Consider the following 26,526-nt stretch of genomic DNA (forward strand, 5'->3'; position numbering starts at 1 on the left):
GAAAGACATTTATCTTAAAATAATGAGGGAAAAACCAATGGACCACATTCACAAGCATAACTCACAAGCTACAGCTGCAGGATATTTTGACATATTTTCTATTGACTGTACGCTAATGAGTATTCGGTGACTACAGCTACCTTCTCCATGTGGGTCCATACCTTATGGGCTTGGTTTATGCATCAGATGAAAATCCAGCTGAACCTGTTCCTTTGTTACCTTTTGTTCAGTTCAGGAGGATTTTTTTTAGACACTTACTAGAGGAGTGAATTCATGAGGTGAAAGAATAAGAGGAGAACTTTACCCAGAAGAAGACTGCACTTGTACAGAAAGTCATCCGTATGCACTTCCCACAGGCAGTGTATGGCACATGTTCTTCTTGCTGTAAAAGATTTAGAAACAGATCAAGGATGCACCCAACCTTTTCTTCATATTTTTTGGGTGCTGCAATTAGACCCTTTATGATGTTGAGGGCAGAAAAAAAGGAAAGAAGTCTCTGGTTTTGTTTCCTTTCCTGCTTTGTTGTCCTGGAAACTCACATTTATTCATGATTTCAAAAGTCTTGCCTGATTACATGTGTCTTATTTTGCTGCCCATTCTAAGATAAAAATGACTTCCATAGAGGCTGAGTGTCCTCAGCTCTTACTGACTTCAGCTATGACAGGGTTCACAGTCCTTTTCAATGGATACATCCTTCTTGGCTGACCATGGCATCCAAGGTCATTATCTTTCAAACCTCATGGCTAAAATTAGCAAGCACTAAAATTTTGGTCCCTGATCTCCGTATTTCTCAATTTATCCTACAGAAACAATGGGATGGCTTTCCCAAGGAATATGCCTACCTCAGTATGGTGGTGTGAAAATTCACTGAGTCTTTATAGGATCTCTGAGGATCAAAATCATTACATTTTAGCACATTCTTCACTCTTTGAACTGTCTGAAAGGAACTTTCTAGCTATGACTTTATACATTAAAGGTGGCATAGGTTTATAAGCTTTTAAACAGAACCAGTTTTTTTGTAGTACAAGATATAAAAAGAAGATCTATATAGGATAGTTTCAACTATGGCAGTTAATTTTGAAACTTTTCAAGTGCCCTTTAATAAACATTAGTATAATGTGGGTGGAATGTGAAAGCAATGCAAATGATCAGATAAACGCCAGAGTAATATATTGACAGAGAATAATAAAAAGTGAAGCTGAGCTGGAGTGAGCTACAGAAGCTAAAGCTGCTCAAAATGTATAATAAATAGAGATCTAAACTAAGATCCTCATAAATATGAATCCTATTTCATTGAAATGAGGATTATCCTTGTCCCTGTGAGTTTGCTGTTATTAATCGTAATTGCATCCACGTGCACTTAGCAACAATACCTATTTATACATGTTTCAAACAGAAACATCTTCAGTTAAAAAACCAGTCTTGGCGTGATATATAACGCAACATCTTTCCCTCTATTTCACCCTTTTTTCCTGATGCATTTTTAGGCAAAGATAGCAAATGCTCTGTGATCTTGGCCTCTGGCAGCAACACTGAATCATTTCTTGGGGGATTTAATAAAGCAGACTTAGTCTCCTAAGCTGGGCATGATGCCTACTTCTGTTTATTCATGACACAGGAACCTCAGCAGTGCAAGCTCCTCAAACAGGCAACTACTTTAAGGTCCCTACAGTTAGGTACAAATTTGCTCCCACACATCTGTTATAAGTAAGTAAGTTCACTATTTCCAGGCCAGCTTATCAACTCTCCTTGAAGCACTGCTGATTCATACAGCTCTAGTCCAGATTGACCATTTTCATTGTGTCCTCTCACAGCATGTCTATTGCAGTAGCCATCACCAGTTATCAAAATAGTCCTTACCTGTGTGATTTCATTCATTACTACATGAGTGCACCGAGCTTCGTATTCCGGGCGAACTTGTTCTTCTTGCTCTAAGTACTCAACTGTGTCCCATTCATACTCCAGTTCAGCCTGCCGTCGCTTCCAAAACTCCAAAAACAAAGTAACTATCCAGAAGATATAGACAAAATGAGCAATACCATGTGAGTATTGGACACTGCTTGACCCTCTGGGCTATAACATGTGGCTCAGTTTTCCATACAGCTTTCCACAGACATGGAATAAAACCCTTATTGGGTAATGCAATGGTGAAAATAACTGGATCTACTCCTTTATGCAGTTATTGCTTTGGATATATAGGTACTTTAATAACAGAAACCTGAGGTAAATGGTGTTGTAAGTGCATGCTAAAGAATGCATACACATTTATTTGCTTTCTGCCTCAGGCTAGAATATGAGCACTTTGTATTTCATATTATAGACTGCTTTTGAAAAAGTTTATCATGGGATGCGTAAGAAAGCCAGTTGGTTGGATAGGTGAAGACAAAATGCTGGAGAGTGCAGGACTTCTAGAAAAGAAAAACTCAGTATGCCAAAAATTGCCATGGGAAAAAGCTCATGTTCATTCAGTCTGCAATTTTTGTACGGACAAATTATCAGTTTGCACACTACAAGAACCAACGATGGTTCAGGTAAAGCTGCTTAAATGTAGCTGTCTTTCCTCCCCTGCTAGCACGAATCTGAAGGGGCTGCAGCTCTTTTTGCATTGCATGGAGCTTAGAAACTCTCTGGGCTGGGCCAGCAGTTTCCCTGGATTGTGCTCCTACAACTGGAAGCACTGGAAGACCAGGTACACAGATGCCTAAGTGGTACTGGCTAGACAAGAATCCAGCCAAACTCATTACCCTGGCCTGAGACATGATGCAGGTCTATCTGGCAGCAGAGGCAATGACAGACTGTTGTGGTTGAACCCCAGCTGGCAACTAAGCACCACGCAGCCGATCCCTCACTGCCCCCAGCCAGTGGGATGGGGGAGAGAATAGAAAAAAAGTAAAACTTGTGGGTTGAGATAAAGACAGTTTAATAGGACAGAAAGGAAGAAAATAACAATAACAATAACAATAATAATAATATGACAAAAATAATAATAAAAGAATTAGAATATACAAAACAAGTGATGCACAATCCAATTGCTCACCACTTGCCGACTGATGCCCAGTTAGTTCCCAAGCAGTGATCCGCCCCTCCTGGCTAACTCCCCCAAGTTTATATACTGGGCATGATGTCGTATGGTATGGAATATCCCTTTGGCCAGTTTGGGTCAGCTGTCCTGGCTGTGTCCCCTCCCAGCTTCTTGTGCCCCTCCAGCCTTCTTGCTGGCTGGGCATGAGAAGCTGAAAAGTCCTTGACTTAGTATAAACACTACTTAGCAACAACAAAAACATCAGTGTGTTATCAACATTATTCTCATACTAAATCCAAAACATAACACTATACCAGCTACTAGGAAGAAAATTAACTCTATCCCAGCTGAAACCAGGACACAGACCCAGCTGAGAAGGCTGGGAGGAGCTCAGGACAATGGGTGTCAGTACCACGCTCCCCAGTACACCCGGATGCTTTATTACTGAAGACAGTGCATCCTCAGATGAAAGAGTGGTGTGGCTCTGCAGCACTGCCTCCAGGAGGAGTTAGTATCCCATCACTGCACTCCTCATCACTCCCATTGTCTGGGAGTAATCAACCCTAAAAGCCTTTTCTTTCATCAATTTGGCCCCTCATTCTGAATGAGGAAACATCAATGGCATGCAGTTGCAAGTCCAAACATTAAAGGTTATCTCCAAAATCAGGTGTGGTCAATAAGCCCCACACTGAAGCACTTAAAACCCAGAAAACTCCATGGGCTGTGCTGTGAGATGACATTGGCATCCACACACAAGCAAAACCCCAGGAAACCTTCCTCCCTTGATTATCCAGGGGCCTCTTCACCAGGACTTCTCTGCTACTTCACGCTTAGAAGGCCGTTCCAAGCAGTGGGCCAGAGGATCACATCTGCTTTCTCCAGCAGAGCAAGGAGATTAGTTTTCCATGAACCTCTAGCTGCTGCCCAACCCAAATCACAGGAAGCTACAGGCTATACTGATTTGCTCCAGCTGCAAATCCAGCTGCTGCTGGGGAGTCCAGAAGTGCAGGGCTTCCTTCGGTGATAGCCTCTGTGCTAATAGTGAAAGAAGGACACATAACACGGGGACAGCTCTATCAGCTCCAATACAAAGAAAACTTCTACTAGCTAAGATAAGCCAGCGGCCAAGTTGCATCTTTCAGAACAGGGAAGGAGCTGCTGCTGGATTTCACATTTTCCTTTTATTTTGAACCAGCATTTTTTTAACAGTGGAAACAAATGACATTTCAGAATCAGGAGATCTGAGCGCTAATGCCACCTCACGTTGGTAATTTGTGGTGTCCCCTTTCACCTGTCCGTCAACACTGCCATTCAGTATGGCCCAGGTATTCTGCCTCTGAAGCTGTGTCACTAAGGACTGAAAAGAAATGCCTCCATTGGAGAACATTTGTTTGCTTAACTGATCTTGTTCAGGGAGGAGATCCCGTGATGTCATCAAGTGAAGTGGAAGCTGCCTCTTGCTCATGACCTTTGCCGATCTAGTCATACCATCATGGGAGAAGGGGCTGAAGTGTTGGTCCAGGGCATTAATGTATAGAGGGCTGATTCCTGAGGCTAAATTCCCTGGTGTTTTATAGTGCTTTAAGATCTTTGAAGGGAATACACTAAAAAACCCCACAATTATTAAAAGTGTATTGATGATAACAATGCAATAATACATCCAAAAATTTAATATTATTTTAATTGTTTTGGACCAGGAGGTCTAAAAAAGTATTAGAGCAAGGTGAAAATTACAGTTGGAATTGCACCAGGACCATGGGTCATTTGGATTCAGTACAATTTTGACTGAATTTCTGTAATACAATTCACCTCTTTATGTAGTGGACTTATGACAAGAATACTAATAGACCTTGCAGCCATCACTATAACCATGCAGCTTAACTTTGTAATTATTACTCTTGGAACCATTCTTCAAAACAGGAAACACAATTCTAACTAAAAAGCAAATTGCAAATAAATTAACTATTCAGATGACAGGAGAAGATTTCATTAGTATCAAACTTCTAATTTTCTTTTATTTAGAGAATTTCCTGCTTGTAATTTGGTTTTAGCGTATATTTTGAAAGAAATCTTCTTTTTGAAATTATGTGTTTCATCTTGTATTTCTTTAAAGCAGTAGCTATTTTGAAGCACTTTAGGTCATCATAGGAAAATAAAAATACAATGCGTTTTACGAAGAAAGCAAATTATGTATTATTGTCAGCCTACATATGAATTCAAAATGTTACATGAGTTATTTTCTCTATAGTATCTTGTATACAGACCTAACATTGAACTTACTTTAGTAATCTCTGGATAAGACAGTGCAATAAAAGCCGGTTAACAAAGTTGCTAATATGAACAAATGAAACCGTTTCTGGGAAAATAAACCTTGCCTAATCCCTTGAATACAGCACCAAGTGGTTTCACCCATGGAAAACATCCTGGTTTCAGACACATTTTCTCTGCTAAAAGATAAATCTAGTGCTTGTAACTACTACACTTTTTACAATCAGTTTCTTAAATAAAGACAGGAGGAAAAAATTCCTGGGAAATATAATAAATGACTATTTTTCAATTGCCTTGTGCAGTCACACAGCTGTTAATAGGCACAGGCAGCTCCAAAACTCTTTGGAAAAAAACCAGCTCCTCTGCCAGATACACTTAAGCATGTGGCTGGCTCCTGCTGGATGAACATGAGGCAGCTCTAATCACTTCTCTCGGACTTTTCTCCAAGTCAAATGAAACAAAACAGACATTGAAGACCAACATTAAGTTCTACAATTTTTTGTTTTCTCATGATGCTAAAAAAGAGTTCCTATGAATGTACCTATCTTCTATGGAACTATCTACTAGTGAATTCCTGAGTGTTACAAAACAAAGTTGTTGCAAATTTATCCATGTTTTCTTGGCTGATGCTGGAAGCTTGGCCAAAATTAGATGACAAACCACAGTTGTTGAGATCGACTTACCCCATATTCCCATAAATACTGCAAACACCAGTGTTCCAAAGCTGTCAAATATACAGAGTTTCTGGAAAAATGGAAAAGAAAAAAAAGGCTTAAAATATAATCAGCCATTTTTTTCTTCTACACTGACCCAGAACAGAAGCTGCTTACTGAACATGTTGATTTTTAGCTTTTATGTAGTTTAATAAACAATTTTTACTGATAGTGTTTCCTCAATTTCTGTCAATGTACACCACCCTCCAGTAAATTAAAGAAATTAAATGCAAAGCCCAGAATTAAAAATATAAGCCAAACATGCAGCAAGAGGATAGTAAAATGGTGTGCTATCAAACTTCCTTCCATCTGTTGCATAGGAAGAGGAAAAACAGTGCTTCTGGTCTGGGAACTCAGTATAGAGTTAGGTGTTTTTAATACAGCCACAAAAAGGCAATGGACATGTCTGGTTCTCATGAGCAGGATGACAACAAACCAATCTCGTTAGTAAAAACACATTCTGATGAGATACCTCTGTGGTCACAGTTTGCCTTTTCTTTCCATTGTAGCCTTTTCCCTGTATTCTTATTTCTTTTGCCCTTTAAGTGTGCTGAAGCAACACATTAAACCTGGGCAAAATATTTTTGATGAATAGCTGAAAAATTGCAGTTTGGGGAGTGACTGAATCTATAGAAAGGAATGACAAAGGCTAACATTAGCCTAGTGAGACAAGGTAATGGAGAAAGAAAGCGAGGTTCCTCTAGATGAACTCAGAGCAAGAGTCTGGCTGTGTCACGGCTAACAGGACATGGCTGTGTCACAGCTTCTGTCATGGCCAACATCAGCCTCTCCTTGTACCCATCTCCTCCTTCACAACACGGGTCAAATTCAAGGCACGGATGCAGATAACTTCTTTGGGGAGGGAGGCGGCAGAATTTAGAAATGTCAAAACATGCTTTAAACATTTCCTTAGCAAAATTGATTCAGAGCTACTGAGTCAAGACTTTAGTAATTGAACCTTCTTTTTTTCCCCCCAAAAGGAAGAAGTACCCCCAAATGAAACCAAAGTATTTCATTTTCAATTAAAAAACCACTTTAGACCTGTATCAAATATTCCACAGCTATGTGAAATGAAAAAAAAAATTTTTCATCTTAGATCAAATTGGAGCAATTAATGTTGTTTTTACTTTTCAAAGTTCAGTGGCTGTATCAAAAGCAACAACTATTTGCACAGTTCTAGCAATTCTGCAGGACATTAGTGGAGGAACAACATCGTTTTATATGTAGTACTAGAGAAAGTGCAACTAAAGTTCAATAGCATGTCTATAAGCTGTAAATGTAGTTACCTTGGATGATTCACAAGTGATGGTGAGGTTCCAGTAGGTACATACTTTATCACACTGAGGGCACATTATGATATTACCTCCTATGCTGGGATCACATACTTCTTGGCTAAAAACAAAACTAGTCAGTCACTCACCAACACTAAATTCTTTAGTCCTTTTTTGCACATGAGGACAGTGCAATAATCTCAGGGAACTGAGAAATAATTTACCAGAGATCTGCTCTCACGAATTCCGCTCCCGCCGCCCCAGCAACACATCCCCATTTCTATTCTTAGTCCTCATCTCAAAAATGGATGACATGGGGGGAAAATAATTTCCATCCCTTGTATGTGGTGGTAATTCTCAAAACTACTCACATTAAGACTAAAACAACTCTTCAAAGATCTCACATAGTGATTCAAGGAACAGCAGATCTGTCTCCTGAGAGATGGCAAAAGAGTTTGGCTTATCTAACCTAGTACGGTGGAGGCTGAAAGGTGATCTCATTGCTTTCTACAAATACATCAGTGAGGTAAACACCAGGGAGGGAGATGAACTATTTAACTAAATGATAATACTGGCATAAGGCTAAATGGGTATAAATTGGCCACAGGAGCAGAGGTCTGGAACAGCCCTTCAGCATGTTTTATAAAGATGAACAGCCTTCCTGAAGGGGGTATACAGTGTGATGGCCTGTAGACGATTTGGCACAACGACCCAGGTGTTTTTTCCTGGGTTGTTGTGCCATGGTTGAATTTTGTCATGCTCTGGTGAGGGAATCTGTGTCATGGCTATGCCTCTCCTCCCAACGTATCCTGGGCAGCTGAAGCCCCCTGTGCTATTGTTCTTCCTGTTTTCTTCTCTCAAAACAGAGGAAAGAAATTTTGGGGGCTTTATTGAGGTCTTTGGATATCTCCTTTAAGGATTACCACAGTGAAAATGATGTGTTAGAGCAATTTGTATTGACTTCTCACTGTCACTCCTTTCTTTGTGTTTCTACACTAGGTGTGGTGAACCTAGTGCAAAATATAAAGAAAATGCTGAAATAACAAACTCTCAGATGTCTACCACTGAAATGGTCCAACGACATCCATTACTCCTCTAGCTCACATTTTATGCATTTACCTTCAAATCCATAACTGTTGTTCTCCGGCCCTTTCATTTTGCCTCTTTTATTACGCAGTGTCTTGCAAACCCCGTACAGTCCCCCTCTGTAGGGGACTGATCAAATTGCACATGATATTAAAATAGGCCTGATCAGGTACCTCCATGTGCAGTTGTCCTTTGTCAGGCATCCATACAGAAAACAGCCAACTCCTACAACCGCAGCCACGATCAGCATATTAGTGTAAAAGCCCAGCCAAGCAAAGTAGATTCCAATTTTTTCTCCATAGTATTTCCTGTGGAGGGGAAAGGTTTTTTTCTGAAATGCAAGTAAATTCACATTTCTGGTTCAAATGGCTCTTCATTTCAGACATTTTGTGCCAACTCGTACGGTCATATTCCTCCAGTTTTAACTTTGGGATTGCAGAAGTATTGCAGCTGGGTATTTCTATCAGCACTTTTATGCTTTTATAAGAAGATAGGAATGGGGGGGGGAAGGCAAAAGAGAGAAAGATCATACCTTGCAGAGAAAAATTTTAAGCGGTTGCCTTTTCATGAATTGGTTTATCATGAAACCGTGCTCAAAGTATGCTCCCATGCATGAGCTGATAGAAGTGTATGTACCTGCTTCAGTACTGAGCTCTGCCTCTTTGACATCCCCCAAACCAGATCTGTTATGTAAATTCCTAGTTGCCTCTGCATTAGTCCAGCCCCAGTCACACCAACCTGATGAAATCCAGGGGCTGCAGTTTGAAAATGTTTTTAGGATGAGCCCATTCTCTGTAGAGAAGATATCTTTCACTTGGGCATTCAGGATCGGTTGACAGGTGCCTAAAACTAGACTGCAAAACAGAAAGAGTGTGGGAAGAAGATACTGTTAATCCAAGCAGCATGGATCTCATCTCTGCAGACCTCATGCCATGAAGCCAGAGCCTGGAATAGCCTTTTTGCCCAGTCTCACTGCAAGCCAGGAAAAGGAGCAGGAAGGCAGCTCTGGGAGTGCACCAGGATTCAGGATAGAAGGTTGTCAGAAAGGCACCGAATGCTAAAGCAAATGCTTTACATATGTGAGCTGAAAATAACAGAGACTCGTAATGAACTTAAATCTAAGCACATGTCAGCGTCTTGGCACTTAGGCATAGAAAATAGAAAAGGATCCATTCTAATTAGAGCACAGGACTGAATTAAAGTTGATTTTAAGTAGCTCTAACATGCTAACATGCTTTGCTTCAAAATAATATTGTACTGGAAAGTCTGAGGGATAAATCCAGGGCTTCTAGTCTCTGTTTTAAATTTTAAAAAGAGTTCACATGGAGATAATCCTTGTGTTTTTTGCTAGGTTATTTGAAAACCTTTTATTTCAATAAAGCCTATTTTATTTGAGGGAATTTTCCATTCTATGTCTGTGATGCAACAAGACAAGTGACATTTGTAGAAAACTATAGGCTACTTTTGATTTTCAGAGTAGCTGTGATATATAATTTTAATTGTATAAAAAGACAGTCATTAATTACTAGGCATACTGAGTCCAAATTTCCCATGCCATAGTAGAAATAGCCTGCAAGGCAGGTTTTAAATCTTTAAAAGGAAATCTTAAAAATGGATAGTCACGATGATATTAATTCTATCCTGTAAAGCTTTGGGTTACTTACAAGAAACATGATTTGTCTTGATTTTGCCTTAAAGATTTCTTTGAAATCCTTGGAGACCTCATGAATATTTTAAGCAGAGTCCAAACCGCTGAAGCAGTTACCATTCCTGACCTCCCATGTTCTCAATGTCTTCTCAACAGAACACACCTCGGACACAGAACGGTGGCTCTGATGGGGAGGAGGTGTGGGGGTGGGGGTATATAATAGATATAATGCAGTCTTTGCTTACTGTATGCCATTTGCAGCCTCACATGGAGTTTTTCCTTGGTCAAATACTCTGAAATCTGTGTTTTTTCTCCTTCATTTTCTTCTTCTGTGCTATTGCTAGTCTTTGTATACAAAATTTTCAGGTAACTTGCTTCTTTAAATGATATACTTTAAAAAGCTTCACAAGTGTAGCTACAAAAGCTGGATTTCTTATTGCAAGATGAAATTCAACCTAGTTAAACTCTTCTCCACATGACTCTGACATCACCTGTGAGGTGTTGGACTGGCTGGACAGAGCCTTCCTGCAGAAACACGAGTGTCCCTGCACATACGTTGCAATGTTTAGGAACTGTGGGAATGTTTCTCACTGTGTGAGACTGTCACACATCCTAAGATGAGATTTGTATTCTACACCTTTATTAACAACGTTGATATTTGATAGGAATTTTAATACTGAAAAATTGAACACTAAAAAAAGGGACAACGTTAAAATTGATTTAGAAGTGATGACACAGTGCGTCATGGGAACTATCACTCAGGCCAGGCACTTCACTGAACTACATGTCCCAGAGAATACAAGGTTAACACCTCCTAAATGAAATATATTGTTTTTCAGTTATGGCAAACTATGTCCTATTCTAGTATGTGGATATAATAACTAGTCAAGGAGTAAGGCAATCAATAGTGCTTGTATCTTTTGATATAAACCCCACAGATATAGTTCAGACCTCTATTTCAAAATATATTTTAGTTACAAGCACTGGACTTACGTCATGAAGGGGAAATGCTGCTTTGTAGATTCCAGTGTCCAGCAATTTGTTAATGCCAAACTTTTTCACATTGTTTTTGGTTGCATATTCCACACGGGACAGGATAAAATGAACCTGAAATTTAGAAAATATTTTTGTGTCTCTTGCAACCTGAAAGTAATCATACACAGCTATACCTGTTTCAGCATATAATCGACTCAGGAAAGGATAAGCAGTGCAGACAAAATTAATTGCACAGGGTATACGAACCATTCAAATCCCTCCTTTAAATTCAGGTGGAACAGAAATGGGACAAAAGTAATGAATGTTTTCATTCTGAATTGTCCAGGCTGTTTCATAAATGACACAGGACTATTGCATCCCAAATATTTCTAATTTTTCAGGATGCTTTCATGAAGGTAATTGCACTGATTTGATTACAGGAATCTTTTCTTTTTAAGATTAAATGCTAGAAATACTCCATGGACTTACAATTCGGCTTCTAGTTGCAGGATTGAAAAACGTGTCCTTGTCTTGAATATAGAAATTGGACAAATGTTCCTTTTGAAAAGGGGCAGTGAAAAACTCTTGCTCAGGTTTGATGATATTTTCATCCACTCTGAAGAGTCTACTAAACCAGTTGAAAGCTGAGTCTCGGGTTTTCAGGTCACTGGGTTGCAGAGGCAATTTGATGTGCATAACCTCGGCGTATGTGCACAGCACTTCCCAAGGTGCGTGCACTTTCACAAAAATAAGTTTTTCATCCAAAACCTAAAATGAAAGAATATTAAAAATATGTATGTAAGGAAATGAAAGCAAAGGATTTTTCATAACAATTCTTAAACTATCCAGAATTTTCTTTCTCTTTACAGCTCATAGATGACCTGTTCAAAGTTGCATTCATTGTCCATCTTAGCAAATATATCATTAGCTTCTGTAAAAGCACTGCCATGAGGTGGAAACACTCGGGCATATAAAGGCATATAAAAGTATATAAAAAAAGACAGCTAAATGTTCCCTGAATGCTTAATGTTTACATTTCTCTGAAGTATTTTACAAAGCAATTTAAGTTTAACAATGCTTCTCCCATATGGGCTAATTAGGAGTGTTTGTACTTGTAGCCTGGCAGGGCAGCTGTGGCTTTGGAGTTGCCAGTGACTCCCCAGCAGTTCAAGTACAACTCCAGGGTGACGTGACTTGATGGAAACAGGCTGGGCACCCATGGGTGCTCCTGGGCAACATGAATTCCCAGCTTCATAGGGAGAACAGGGAGAGGGAAAGGGAAATCAGCTGAGACTGCTGAGAAAGACAACACGGGGCACATTTGCTCCCAGTTGCACGCCCAAACCAGCATCAGTACACAGTGGGAACCCCGACTGCCACACTTGTCTCCTGTCTGCACATCGCCTGTAGACCTTCCATTGACGCCCTGCATTAGTGAGTCTCAGCCACATGAAATTACATTACATGTAGATCGTTGGATCAGGAACATTGGTCAGATATCTGATCTAGCCTGGGGAAACTTTCAGTTTCAAAAGTTTTTCAGTCATGATCGTGGCAGAACTGTTGAAAACTGCAACATGTACGTATAGCAAGAAGGCCACGTCAGAGTTCCAGCAAGCGGTTTACTTTCTTATGAAAGTGAAGAGCCAGACTGCATCCTTGGACGTGCAGCAGGAGCCCTCACTGCAGAAATCAAATAAATACCATGATGTCACGGATTCTGAGTCTAATTTGGGAGGAAGGGGCAAAGCGACCTTTTCTGGAGCTCACTATCGACTAGCAAACAACAACAAATTTAGACTGGAAGTGATTGTCCTGGACGGGGAGACCCGGACGGAGCACTGCAGCCCTGCAGGGCAGGAAAGAAAGGGGCTCTGAGGGGCTTGAACCCTCCCTGCAAGAGACAGCAGCTCCGGCAGCTGGTGTGCATTATCACAGCGCTCTTGAACTGCCCGCAGGCGACATCGCAGCCCAAAATATTCAAAGCATGATAGTTACAACCACTTGCACGGTGCCAGGCCTTGCGAGGAGCAGGGTCACATCCAGGAGCCCTGCGCTGCTCTTCTGGCAGGGGTGTTCTGCCCCGGATGCCAGCTGGCTTCCCACAGGTCCTACGCAGCCAGAGTAGGGGGAGAACCTCTCCTCAGAGTATAGCCAGTAATTTTTATCTTCCCATCTTATATTTTGCAGAGAAAGGAACAGACACAAAGTTTAAAAGATTTCACATCAGATCACAGAGACACTACTGATGGAAAAAAGTGTGCCTTTTTCTCCTGAGAGGAGAGAAATGTTACAGTATATTTATATATCCAGTTTCCTTATTCCCACAGGGGCAGCTTTGCTCTCAGACACAGCTGTTCACACAGAGAAGAGCACTCACCGATCTCGTCGCTTCAAGTTGCAAGCCGTTGTTTATCAGGTTTGATTCATACACTTGTCTCTTCCTCTGTTAAAAGGTATTGAACACTGTAAAACATCTGTTCCAAATTTCACAAATATGTATGCATAAAAGAATGGAATTGCCTCCCAAAACAAAGAATCATTGGGTCGTTATCTCTATAGCCCACTTGACAGATACTGTGGTGATAGGTACAGTCTTACCTACTAAACCTGATCAGTTTTTTTTGTCTGATATGCAATATTGCCCTCAAATGCAACGGGGGAGAATTCACCCTCTTAATTTCTGGTACTGTACAGAGGTAAAAATGTGCTCCAAGTTTTAAATTTTGAGAGCAACTACCCCTGAAACTTGTGATCTTCTTCACCTTTAGTCACTAATTGAACTACGGATGGCAGCCTCCCTCCCCCCATTAATCTGCCCTTTAGAAAGTCTTCATCTCAAGGGCTTTCCATCCCACTTTCCTTCCAGCAACCTGTAACTTTATTCTTTTTTCACAGTAATCATATGAGTTCACACAGTGGTTCAAACTGTAGTAGCCCTCTACATTGTAGTGCATGGATAAGCATCCCCAAAGGAAGAAGCCAAGAGCTGTAGCACTTGTAGAGTCAGTGGTGCTATTCTAGGAGCATTCAATGTCCCCAGAAGGACATGACTAGTTTTCCTCAGTAAAGATGAAATTCTTGGATCATTTTAATTTCACTTCACAGTTACCAGCACTTGGCAGGTAATGAGTTACAAAAAATCTGAAATGTCTTTGCAATCTTGAATTTGCTTCTCCACACACATGACCTCCCCCCAAAAAACACTCAGAGACAAGCAGCTCTTCTCCCCTCAAAATACAAAATATACAACTCCATAAGGGATTTATAAGAAATTTTGAAACCTCATGTGAAGTAATCCAATTTAAAAGCTATCGGCATGAACTGGATAGTTCCCAATGAGCTATTTGTTTATGTAAGTCAAGGGTAGCCAGCTCTCCCTGGCCTACAGACTGTATGTCAAAATATCAGCATGGATAAGGGGAGGCACCTATAGGCAGCTGGGGCTGGTGGGGGGGAGCTTCTGTGAGCAGTTTGCCAGAAGGAGATGACATTAACCCACTGGGGACTTTATAACGCACTTTATTGCTGAACCAGGCTAGGCTAGGCATGCAGTGAGGTTCTCAGAGTGACTTGGTGATACTACTTTCTTACTCCCAGATCACTTTCATGCCACTGGCCAATTTTTTAGTTGTTTATATGCCCTGTGCTTAAAGGATCCTGCACCTACCACTACAGGAACTTAAAAAGAATGGTCCAATTGTCGCCTGGTTCTCTATAGCCAGACTCACTGCCTTAAGATCTATGCTTAAGATCCATGCCTATTGCTACTATGAAGGACCAGAGTCAACGAAATACCCTTTAGATAAAGTCTTAGGAACTCTGATAGATACATGGAAAGTGGTCTTCAGGACTAGACCCAAGACCCACTCACTCTAGGGGGCAAAAACCAGATGCTTCAGCAAAAAGGGCAAAAATCTTCAGGAGTTCCACAGGAACAGGTCAGTTGTACCTCCACATAAGTTTCATCCAGTTCTTTAATGTTTAAGGACTGTTGTAAGTCCCCAAAGCAGAAAAAACTATTTTTCCAAAACTCTAGCAGGTCTTGGAATTAATAATTTTAAAACTGAATAATAGTATAAACAGCCTACCCCATTTATACTTTCTTAGTTCTCAGCTGCAGCACCTGCAATGGTCACCGTGGACTAATTTCATATGTTGTTAAAAGGTATTTCTTTTATCTGTTTCAGGTTTTCTGCCTTTTTATTCCACTGAATATCACCTTCTTCTCGGGTTAGGGACAGGAAGAGCCTAACGTTTCAATGTTTTCTTCTTTCATCAATACTTATCACATTTCTCCTTATTCCTCTCTTTTCTCAGGATAAAACCACAATCCCAAACTTTGATAGCACTCTTCATAGAGGTATCTCTCCATGTCCCATTAATGCACTTGTTTATTGGTGACAGTATAATGCTTTTTATATTTTTTCATTGTGTATATAATATTGTATATATATATGTAATATGCACATTTATAATATATTGTGTATATTCAAAACTTTCTATTATCTAGAATTTTGATGGTACCTGAACCTTGAAGACGACATTTCATATAGCTGTTCCCTGTGGCATCTAAGTCTCTTCCTCATACTAACAGCGCTAACTTAAAATCCCAAATGTGAATGAGTTTTTTCCTTGCAGTAACACATTTCCTTGCATTTTTTGGCGTTTCATAGGTAATAGTGCTCTCCATTCTCCTTCAAAGCTAAAGGTTCACAGTCATCTTGGCTTCTGAGTAAACTACATAATGATTTCCTCTGCAATTTTTGTTATATCATAACTCATTCCCCTTACCAGATCATTAATATATGTAGTACACAACACAGGAGTTGTTTGTTACTCCACTATTAACTCTTCTGCCATTTCATCCTACCTCTTTGCTTCTTCCATATTCACGTGGTTCTTTGTAAGGTGAATAATACTGAATCATGAAAATATTTCAACTTGAGTTCTGCTTTGTTTCAGCAAATAAAAAAGGCAGAGGGCTAAATATCTGTTTGATTTCTTCCTAAATAGCACAAAGATGGATACAGGGCAATTCTCATTTGTAGAAGTCTAATACTTTTTTTTTTTTTAATCTTACCATTCAGATTGCTTTAATAATTTATTATGGCAAGGAGTTCCCCAAATTAATTTTGCCCTCAAAATCTTAGAAGAATGTTGACAATATTAAGGTTTCTAATAATGCATTAATGCAAGTAGTGAGAAACAAAGCCCCTGGGAGGCTTCGCTAATTATGGGCTTTGCGATTTTATATAAATGATTGCATTATGCGCATGATGATCTATGGAGGAGCTAGACTTTTACTCAGAGGAGTCTATAGTGGTTTTGCGTTGACTGGGGAATACAGCATAAAGATATGATAGCTTATGAGGCTGGAAGGTGGAGACTGTCCAAAGTTTATTTTAGTATCCGGCATTTTGTTCAGCTACCTGCAAGGCTAAGTGGTAATAATAATGTAATCATGGTAATGTTGCTGATCTAAACCTGACATAGATTTTGATGATTGAATGGCTAGCCAATAGACTAAGACACTACAGGATGCATAATCATATACAATCTTAAGAAAGTGAAAGCATAATGTAAGTAAAAGCCAAGTATTACAGGCATGTAGAAGGGTTAGCTCTTGGGAGCTGCTTTTTCATCATAGTGCTTTCAATGTCTGGTGATTGTCTTGCCAAGCTGAGGAGACACTCGAGATTGCGGGTCTGGAAATTGGGAGCAGACCACTAGTAGTTTTCTCCTCTGTGTTTTGTAAATGGTAGGGAGCACTTGCTTTCATTACAGTGACAGAAGAATGCCAACTCATATCTTTGTTTAGTTTCTTTTGCGCGAAGAGAAAAGTTCCCCACAACAATATCCGTGTGGCTTCAGGGGAAAAACCCTAACAAGGAAGGAGTGCTTGAAAAGCCACCTCTGCCTTACCTGACAGGCAACAGATAAATCACAGTCATTAAGAGAAAGAGCATGGGGCCCAAAGCCTCCCCCATGGAAATCAGCTAAAGGGAGTGGAGAGGATCACTGTATCAATGTTAGCTGCCAACTCTCACAGTTTCTTTGACGGTATTTGGAAGCTTTCCTGAAAGTCCCAGCTGTCAGCATCAGGAAATTGATTGAGAAGCTCTGCTTCTGTAAGCTTCTTTCCCTTATGTTTGAAGATAATCATAAAAATGTAAAGCAGAATATGCTATAAAGGCTGACACAAAAAAAGTAAACCCAAAGAACTCCAAATATGTATTTTCTGAGATACCCTCTGATTTTAAGCCAGCCTTGTGATTTTCTGAAACCTGATTCATGACCACACAGAACTGGCAATACCGCAGTCTAGCCCTGCTCTCAACAGTGACTTCTAGTCACCCTGTTTGGAAAGACTCATTTCTGGTCCTATGAATGTATGCAGTAACTTCAGAGTAACTCCCTCCTTCCATTTGTCTTCCCATTCTCCTGTCATCCTTCCTTCCATCCATTAGGCAAAGAAGTAAAATGTGGGTTTGGGGTTGCCTCAGGAACAGAGATTTTATTTCAGTGAGTTCCTGCTTCAAAACCAATCCATCCAGCAGAGACCAGGGCAGGTGTGGTTGCCCTCCTCCCAGTGTCAAAGGTTCCTTCCATCCTTGTTATCAGACTTCCTGGGTAGACTGGCTGAGCACACCACAGGCTTGTAGAGCCTGCCACCCTCCACTGCCTCAAATCACAGTATAAAATGGCACCAAGGTACTCGTCTTTCTTTCTGTAAACCCAAATATTGTTCTCTCACCACAGGTATGACACATGCTAAACAGTGGGAGAAGTACAATTAGTTTTTTAAAAGTTATCCAAGCTTTTGTTTTGTTGGTTATTGTCCTGGTTTCTGCTGGGATAGAGTTAATTTTCTTCTTAGTAGCTGGTACAGTGCTGTGTTTTGGACTTAGTATGAGAATAATGTTGATAACACACTGATGTTTTAGTTGTAGCTAAGTAGCAATTATCCTAAGTCAAGGACTTTTCAGTTTCCCATGCGCTGCCAGCAAGCAGGTGTGCAAGGAGCTGGGAGGGAGCAGAGCCAGGGCAGCTGACCTGAACTAGCCAAAGGGGTATTCCATACCATAGAACGTCATGCCCAGTATATAAACTGGGGGGAGTTGGCCGGGAGGGGTGGATCGCTGCTCGGGCATCGGTCAGTGGGTGGTGAGCAGTTGCACTGTGCATCACTTGTCTTTTCTTGGGTTTTCTTTCTCTTTTTTTTTGGTTATATTCCTTTTCATTGCTATTATTACTATTATTATTATTATTTTTATTATTATTAGTTAGTATTATATTTTCTTTTACTTTAGTTTTTAAACTGTTCTTCTCTCAACCCACGAGTTTTACTTTTTTTTCCTGATCCTCCTCCCCATCCCACTGGGAGCGGGGAGGGGTGAGCAGCTCTGTGGTGCTTAGTTGCTGGCTGGGGTCAAACCATGACAGTTATCTAAACTAAACAAGTCTAGAGGCAGGAACTGTTCATTGTTTGCTTATGAAGACAAACTTCTCTAGCCCTGCTGAAGTTCTCCATAAGACCGTACTTAAAAAAAAAAAGATGTGTGTAGTATTCTCTGTGAATTATAGTTTTCATTTAATTTGGGGAAAAAAAAAAATCTGTCTATTTCTGTGAAGCAGAGTTTACTTCATGGCTGGAAATGAAGGTTTTGCCCACATTCCTACTTAAATTACTGACAGTCTTTCTGTTTATTTCTGTTGAGGGGAAGCAGATGGACTAGAATGACATTCTGCATCGATTTATTTTGAATTCACCTTTCTGGTGCTGACCCTTTAACTTTCAGCAATGAGCTCCTTGAGGACCCCAACAGATAAAACTAGCATTTTGGAGTATTCCTGGAAAGACTGGTGATATTTAATTTCTATTCTGATGGTAACCTATCCTGACAAATAGGGTACATAAATTGTAGGTTTAAAAAACATGCTTTGGGCAGGAATTTCAATTGCTTGCAAGGTATAGTTTCTGGAACCTGCTGCTGACACTTTGATTTTTGCTAGTGCTTGCAAAATTAATTGTATACCAACTTAAAAAGGTTTGGAGTTCGAATTGAGTTGCATATATGAACCTTATCTGCTAACTTTTGGATCTGTAAATTATGTTAGAAATTTCCATGAGGATGTCATTTGATTAGTTTGACTTTGCCTCCTTTAAACCAGATTTAGAAACACATGAAAATGAGGGAAGCACAGCACCACTGCGCATCTCCAAGAGCTTCAGAATCCCACATTTTTGTTCCTTCTACCCAAATCACCCCCATGTTTTTAGTTATTTCCTTCTGTCCTTTGAGATGTTTTCCCAAGAATACTGCTAATTAATATAAATTCATGCTGGGCCATTTTCTCAGTTACACTCATGCAATTCTTTTGAAAAATGACAGAAAGCCATTCAAATCAAATACAATGATGGTCCCAGGACCTAGTTCTTCTCTTGCTGCAGAAGAATAGATGGATCTGTGCCCCGTTTCTCTGAATCCAGTAAACTGGATACCTAGGTTGAGGTCTGATTTTCAAATCCTTCTGACTAAATTCAGTAAGCGTTTGGGGACTCCTCCACTCTTAGTATTATATGAAACCACCCAGTGCAGCACCCAAAACTTTTCACTTCAGAAATGTAGATCTATAGATGTCCACTAACAATTTAAATTCTGCCCAGACTTCCACATCATGCAATTAGGTGGGGTGCAGTGCGCATCAGATGGAATTTGTCCCAGTGACTACACTCCTGGTCCCTACATTTCACAGACGTGTAATATTGCACATGGCCAGTGGAGACCTTGCTGCTGACCTCAGTGAAGTGAGGATTTCACCCTACGAGAACAGACTTCACTGGATCTGCTATTCTTTAATAAGCTGGAGTTTCCAAATTCTGTGAACAATAAAGCCCTGGATAATAGCTCTATAAAACTGTCAGGGGAGTCAAAGAAAGAGTAGCTTGAGCAAGGAACCTATTCAAGCTTAAAGCACCTTGAATTACACAAGATACTGCTTATAAAATTTGGCATTTTCAGTTCATCATTGATCAGAGACAGACAGTGATGTATGCAGTATTTAAAGCTGATAGTAAATGGCAATACTCCTCATTTTGGTTGTATTTCATCACAAGGGTAGAAGTCATTTGCCCCAGAAAAAAATACAACCACATAAACAATGGTGTCAGTAAAGACAAGCTATCAAGTAGGTTTTACGCCAACACTGATGAAACCTGTATGTATCTTGAGCAGCAGCATCCCCACGCCATTCTGGGAACTGTGGTAGGCCAAAATGCTAATTCTCTCCCTGGAATTCCAAGGATGCAAAACTGTACCATAAATGTCATCTTTCTTTCCACCTCAGACATAAGATATATGTGTTTTGTTTCTCCTTTTCAAATATTCTATTCACATTTATTTTTTTGTTACTTCTCAGTTTCTCTCCTTTCGCTCCTAGTATGAGTGTGAGGTAGGTCCCAAGGCAGCGTCCTGCATCCTGCTCGGGAGGAGGTACAGGAAGAAAAATGTTATCAGTGCTGCCAATGTCTGTGCAGCATTTGCTTTGGGAATGAAGATTTATAGCACATACAGCTTCCTCCACTTGCATAGCAAGTGATCTCAAGTGAGACAAAGGACCTCTCTGTCTTTGAGATGACTAAAGCGTTTGTGTGCTTGGAGCTGGCCTGCACCTACCCCATCCTAAAAAGTTAGAAAGCTTACATCTGTTCACATTTTAAAAGACTGTTCCTCCAACAATAGATAGAGCAAATGCATTTCTAAACTGATGACCCCTATATGTGAGGCATTAGAGAGAGGGGGCCAGTCCTTCTGAGTTGTATCACAGGAGTTTGGTTATGACCAGGTGACTCATTTCAGCTTATGTGACAGACTCATTGAAAAAAATCCTCTCCTCACTCCCTCTTCTCCTTCCTCCACCTTTCAGTGCCCTCTGGTACTTTACCCTATGTGTAACGTTTTGTCTGTTTCATGGTCAGCTTTGGATTTTTTCATTAGTTCTCCAGCTCAGTGTCATCACACTTGTACCCTGTGTTCTTGCCCTTGGAAGTCCTCTGTAACTGCCACTTCTTCATCCTTGTCTCTTTCTATGCTTTCTACTGCCCTTTCAGCACTGTACGCGTTCCCAGTATCAAAAGTCTTGCCTGCGCCTTCCACAGTATCCCTATGGCTTCACATTCTCCCTGTCCATGGAAATCCTGGCTCTGAAAACTGTTATCACCGCTGCTTTCAGTTTCCTTCTGACACATCCACGTCACCCCAAACACGTGTCTCAATCTCCTGGCCATACTTCTGTCCATACAGCCTTTGTTGGCCACTTTGCTGCCAGGCCACACAGCTGGCTCTTGTTCAGCTTGCTGTCCACCAAGACCATGAGGGCCTCTTCCACAGAGCTGCTCCCCAGCCACTCAGTCTTCACCTTATCTGATCATTAGTCTAATATAACCTCGTTCTCACATTTGTTGCATGTAGGTAGACTGCTTCCTCTTCCTCAGCATGCCACAGATTCAGTGTGGCTGCAGATCTTTGTAGGACTGAGACCTTTGAAAGTAAACTTTTTTTGCAAGTACCTAGTGCATTACCAACAATCTCCTGGTCTAATTATTCATGGTTTCGTCCTGGCTAATGTCCTAATATTAATGCTGCACTAAAAATACTACTCCATTGCTCACATTTAATTTCCATCACTGTTTGGAAAAGACACTCATTATATTTTTAAGTATATTTGGGCAATGGCCAAATATTACAAACATAGATGTAAAATGCTAATTGATAAAAACAATTGTTTCCAAAGCGGCGGCTTTTTGTTTCTAATTACCTCTTTCAATTAATTTTTATTGCTGATCCTGTGATCATGTGTAATGCAACATCCACCCACTGCAGGACTCCCTCAAACCCTACTAACGACATTCCTTATGGCTGCCCTGTTAATGCCAACGACAACACTGTGTAATGAATATCAACCAACTTAGCTACAGGCCTTTTTACTCCTACTCTTCTCTTTCCTAACTGCAAATCATTATTTGTATATGAGCTGCTTTCAGTGCTATCTTTGTCTTTGCCTGTCGCTACCAGAGGCTGCTGCTGGAACATGGAGAGTTGCTAAGTCAGAGAAGGAAGCGGGTGGGTGGGACAGCATGGATGCCAAGGGGACTACAATCCCGTGGATGCATATGTCTCAGGCAGTTCACAATTAAGATAGCTCAGTGGCATGGCTGAGCTTGTTTTTGTGGCCCTGGGTGCCATAATGAATGTAGTCCACTGATACAACTACTGAAATAATTAAAAAATAATAGTTAAAAATAACCTATGATTGTCATTCACAGTTGCTAAGGAGCATCAAGCAGCCACTGGCTTGAGTCAGAAATTTCTTGCAAGGTCCCTAGGGAGGGCCAAGCTGTTGAAGTGTCAAGGGAAGGAGTGGTACAGGGAGAAATTCTGGTGGCAAAGTGATGTACAATTATTTCCCATAAATGACTTACGTACTTTATTGGGCAGAATGTCAGCAGCTATGTTTGTAAGTGTGATCTGGAGCACCTGGTCAGCAGCCTCCTTCTACGGGTTCCTCTGAATACCCTAATTTTAATACCAAAGTCCACTAGGGACCTAATTCAATCACTGTAGGTACAGAAAATTGTCCTAGTCTGAAGATCTTGGTGTCTAATTCTAACCGGGAACCTGAAACCAGCATTTTTCTGCTCACATCTCCTGAAGGGTTCCCTCCCAGGAGGATGCTCTGAGGTCACCGAGCACACACTGACAGACACGATGTGCAGTGCTCTGCCCATTTACACAGCTGCCTACTGGATTGAGCTCACCCCTGTTCCCTGCTCAGTTTGATGGGCTTCAGTCTCCCAGCTCCCAAGAGCACTCCTAGGGCAGGGCAATGCAATTGCCGTTCTGGGTGAGGGCACTGTCCTTTCTGCCTACTGCTCCTAACACCCAACAAATGATTCAGATTTATGCTGAAAATAACTTACCTTTTGCTTTTTACGATCACTCCTCTTATGAGTAATTTTTTTGCTTTCATCTTCATACACCAAAACAAAGTCAATTCTTCGCTGCCCGTCACTGAAGAACAAGGAGTCAGGCTTATCATCAAAATCAGCCTGGAAGGCAGGTAGGATAGGTTAATATGAAGAACTTTACTCGTCGGTTCCTTACTTGCTTCCTGTTACACAGTATTTCAGTGAACAGAGAAACTCAAAATGTCAGACTCATAACATGAAGGCCAAAGTGACAACAAAAGTAGCGTGGAGTAGAACGGAGGAAAAAAAAGTTGGGAGGTCTCTGCATGACATAAGAACAGCAGAACTTTGACCTAATTTTATTCTTTAAAAATAGCATATTTTGGCAATGGAAGGAGCATTGGGATGCAGCACCATTCCTGAATAACTCATCTGTCATGTAATTTGCATGCCGTCATGGATACAATGTTAGATAGTCTGTCTACAAGATATGTTGTTGCCTGATGGGAATTAGTGCGTTCCCATCCGTCCCCTTACCTGCTAGAAGTTTAAGCATCTCTGCAATTAAAAAAAACCCAAAACAAAAATCCCAGTAGTTTCATCCACCCTAATACCCAAATCCACCATTGCCCAGAGAACAAAGAACATAACCAGGCTGCAGATGAACTCTCAAAATGGACACATCCTATGTGGATTTCTTTCTCTTTTCATTCACAACATCTCAGCAAGCAAAAATCATTGCTGTATGCCACACATCCATCATGTTATAATATATGCCAAAATCAAAAGGATTAATATATCCATAAGCCATTATCTAGTCCCCAGAAGAAAGTAGGATAGATTGTCATATCCACTAATAACATCTTAATGTGTTATTTCATGTGTGAAATGATACAGACATATTGATGATGGGGGAATCTGAATCATCAAGTAATGATTTTGTAGTTTCTTAGAGTACTCTGAGGGTACTATCACATGTAACAACTCCTCCTTTCAGGTAATATAGAGCTGTAATGTTATCATCAGAATCATCATGTAATGAGCACCAAACTCTCAGGTACTTGGCCAAATCCATCCATGGTGTTAATGAGGGCAGTGCCACTGAAGTTGATAGATATCAAATGTCTGAAATGGGACTCAGCATTGCACTAGAGATGGTAAGATCTCCAAAGCTGGCAAGACTCCCATACAGAACCACAGAGGAGCCTTGGCTTCCAGATGGCTGGGCGTGCAGGGTGGCCCAGGGCAGGATCAGGCCACGCAAAACGACCTGGAATAATCTCTTGAACATGCTGTGCCTTTAGGGACACAGAAAAGATTCCCAGATGCCCTATCTCTGAAATTTCCCTGTCAGTGCAGACCAAACTTCATGAGCGATGCCAGGTCCAGTTTTGGGAGCTCTGGGACGTCTGGTCCACAGAAAGGCACATGGAGATGTGGTTATGGTGTCAGAGACCCCTTAAGTTCAGACTGAAATGGTTGTTCAACTGTGATAAAAGTGAGAAGAATGCCAGTCTTCAGTCAGGAGCACCCCAGTTCCAGGGAGCATACAGTGTTTTAGGAACCACATGTATCAGTGTTTCCAAAACAAAATTTCCCAGGAGTTTTATTCTAAACCTCTCCCTGTAGACTATTCTGCTACTGTTTACTGGCCGAGACAAAATAGTCGACCAAGATGTGTCTCCCCGTAATTACAACAAAATTTCCATATTTTAAATAAACTCAGGGGAGTTTAAACTCACTATTTTTTTACGTTGTATGTGGGAAGCCTAGGATCTGCTGCAAAGAGGTCCTGTTAACTTAGTTGCTTCAAACAGTCTGAGCAGATTCTTGGTTAGAACAGTTCTCTTTGAATCCCACCTGTGCCTAGAGATTTGTGACAAACCTGACAGCAAGCAGCTGCTGACATACATACATGCACATATATATATATGCTGACATACGGCCAATATACACATATATTCTGTGTTAGTTTCACAACCTGGCCTAGAATTCAGAAACTACCTAGGCAGTCACCAAATCAACATACAACTGCACACTGTGAATAAAGTTTTAGGAAAAAAAATGCTTTAAACTTTCAGATGGCATCACCAGACCACAGTGACACTGAGTATCTCTATCACCCAAAGCAAGTCACAGATGTGAATTTCTAAATTCTTGAGAGCTAGAGTTGGCATAATCCCATCAAGCAATATCAGACCTGACCCTGACAAGTTTTCCTCCTGCTAAGGACTAGCCACGGGTGTAAAATGTAGCCCTGCTGCGACCATTTCCAGTCTCATTTAAAACATAATCATGATGATTTCATGTTGACTAGATTCCCATCGGGAGGAAAGCATTGACAACAGACAACAGTCTCTGTTGGGAGACAGCTTGGGAGGTGCTGGGGCAGCAGCAGAAGAGAGGGAGCGGGGAGCTGAGCCCAGCCAGGCACAGAGCCCAGCCCTGCAGCCTCAGCTCCCCCCCGGGACCCCAGCAGGCTCTGGCCAGGGCTAAAATTGCTCCGTGTTGCAATGCTGGAAACACAGAGCCCAAACCTTGTGATCATGAATAAGGAGGGGAAGTGTTGCCACTGCATAAACCACAAGGTTTTTTAATTGGGCTTCTTCGTCTTTTGAATCTTAGAAACAGCATTATAATAACCTCTGTTTAAAGAAACAGAGTTTAGTTGTGAAATTCAAGCAATTTTGAAAGCATAAAAGTCATAATAGCTTTGAGTTTTTTTCACCACAGCTTTCAGCTCTTTTTCCTGTATGACCTATCCACAGGATAGAAAAGAAAGAAATGGCAGACAGCAAACATCAGATCAAGTTTTGATCTAACAAGTTTTGATCATAATTTGTGATTGCATAACTTCACCATTTAAATAATTTTCCTTTAAACATAGTCTCCTTTAAGCTTATAAAACTAGTATGTAACTTAGCGATAACTGGCTTAACTGGATTGTCAATAACCAGATGCAAAGACTGCCTGTTAATCAGTATTCTGACTCATGAATTTACTTACACATGGTTTCATTCACATGAGTATATACATGTTACCATATGCATACACCCTTCTCTCTCTATGTATATCTCTCAAACTATGCATATATATAATGGAATATAGCTGAAAGATTAATCAATATTGGACTGCAGGAATCCAGATACACAGAAGTTCATACTTATGAAGGTAACTTCTTAAATGTAATCTCTATTGCTTTTAATCACGAGGGCATTGTTCAATTGACCTATCCATAGACATTTTATATATCAATAAAATAATAAAGAATTGACTCATTAAGCTTGAATACTTAAGAGATCAAGATTAAGACCCACACAGACGAATTGTAATGTAACATTAAATGTTGCTCAATTAAAAGTAAGAAGTAAAATGCAAATGGTACTGTAATAGTTAAGGTTCCAACAGCCACATTAACTGAGATGTGTGCTGTATCTTGTAATCCCTACTGGATAGTTTGTAATGAAAAATCGTATATTATTCAATATAATTACCAGGGGAAAACCAAGACTGGAAACCAAAAAGATGTGCTGTACTCTATGGTTAATAATTCCTTTGAGACAATGTTTGTT

General features: G+C 40.5%; 1 protein-coding gene across 1 annotated transcript in view; it reads right to left on the minus strand.

The window, feature by feature from the left end:
- The window catches only part of ANO6 (anoctamin 6), a 57,364-nt gene that overhangs the window by 16,459 nt on the left and 14,379 nt on the right, over positions 1 to 26,526 (minus strand). Inside the window, exons 3-12 of the mRNA XM_050903252.1 lie at positions 22,967 to 23,095; positions 13,364 to 13,429; positions 11,473 to 11,751; positions 11,002 to 11,115; positions 9,099 to 9,214; positions 8,534 to 8,668; positions 7,290 to 7,395; positions 5,974 to 6,034; positions 1,861 to 2,006; positions 305 to 382 (exon numbers count right to left, since the gene is read on the minus strand). Of these exons, the coding sequence (XP_050759209.1) occupies positions 305 to 382; positions 1,861 to 2,006; positions 5,974 to 6,034; positions 7,290 to 7,395; positions 8,534 to 8,668; positions 9,099 to 9,214; positions 11,002 to 11,115; positions 11,473 to 11,751; positions 13,364 to 13,429; positions 22,967 to 23,095 (1,230 nt within the window). The remainder of the gene's footprint in view (positions 1 to 304; positions 383 to 1,860; positions 2,007 to 5,973; positions 6,035 to 7,289; positions 7,396 to 8,533; positions 8,669 to 9,098; positions 9,215 to 11,001; positions 11,116 to 11,472; positions 11,752 to 13,363; positions 13,430 to 22,966; positions 23,096 to 26,526) is intronic.

Source organism: Gymnogyps californianus, chromosome 1 (genome assembly GCF_018139145.2).
Source record: "Gymnogyps californianus isolate 813 chromosome 1, ASM1813914v2, whole genome shotgun sequence".
NCBI classification, from domain to species: Eukaryota; Metazoa; Chordata; class Aves; order Accipitriformes; family Cathartidae; genus Gymnogyps; species Gymnogyps californianus.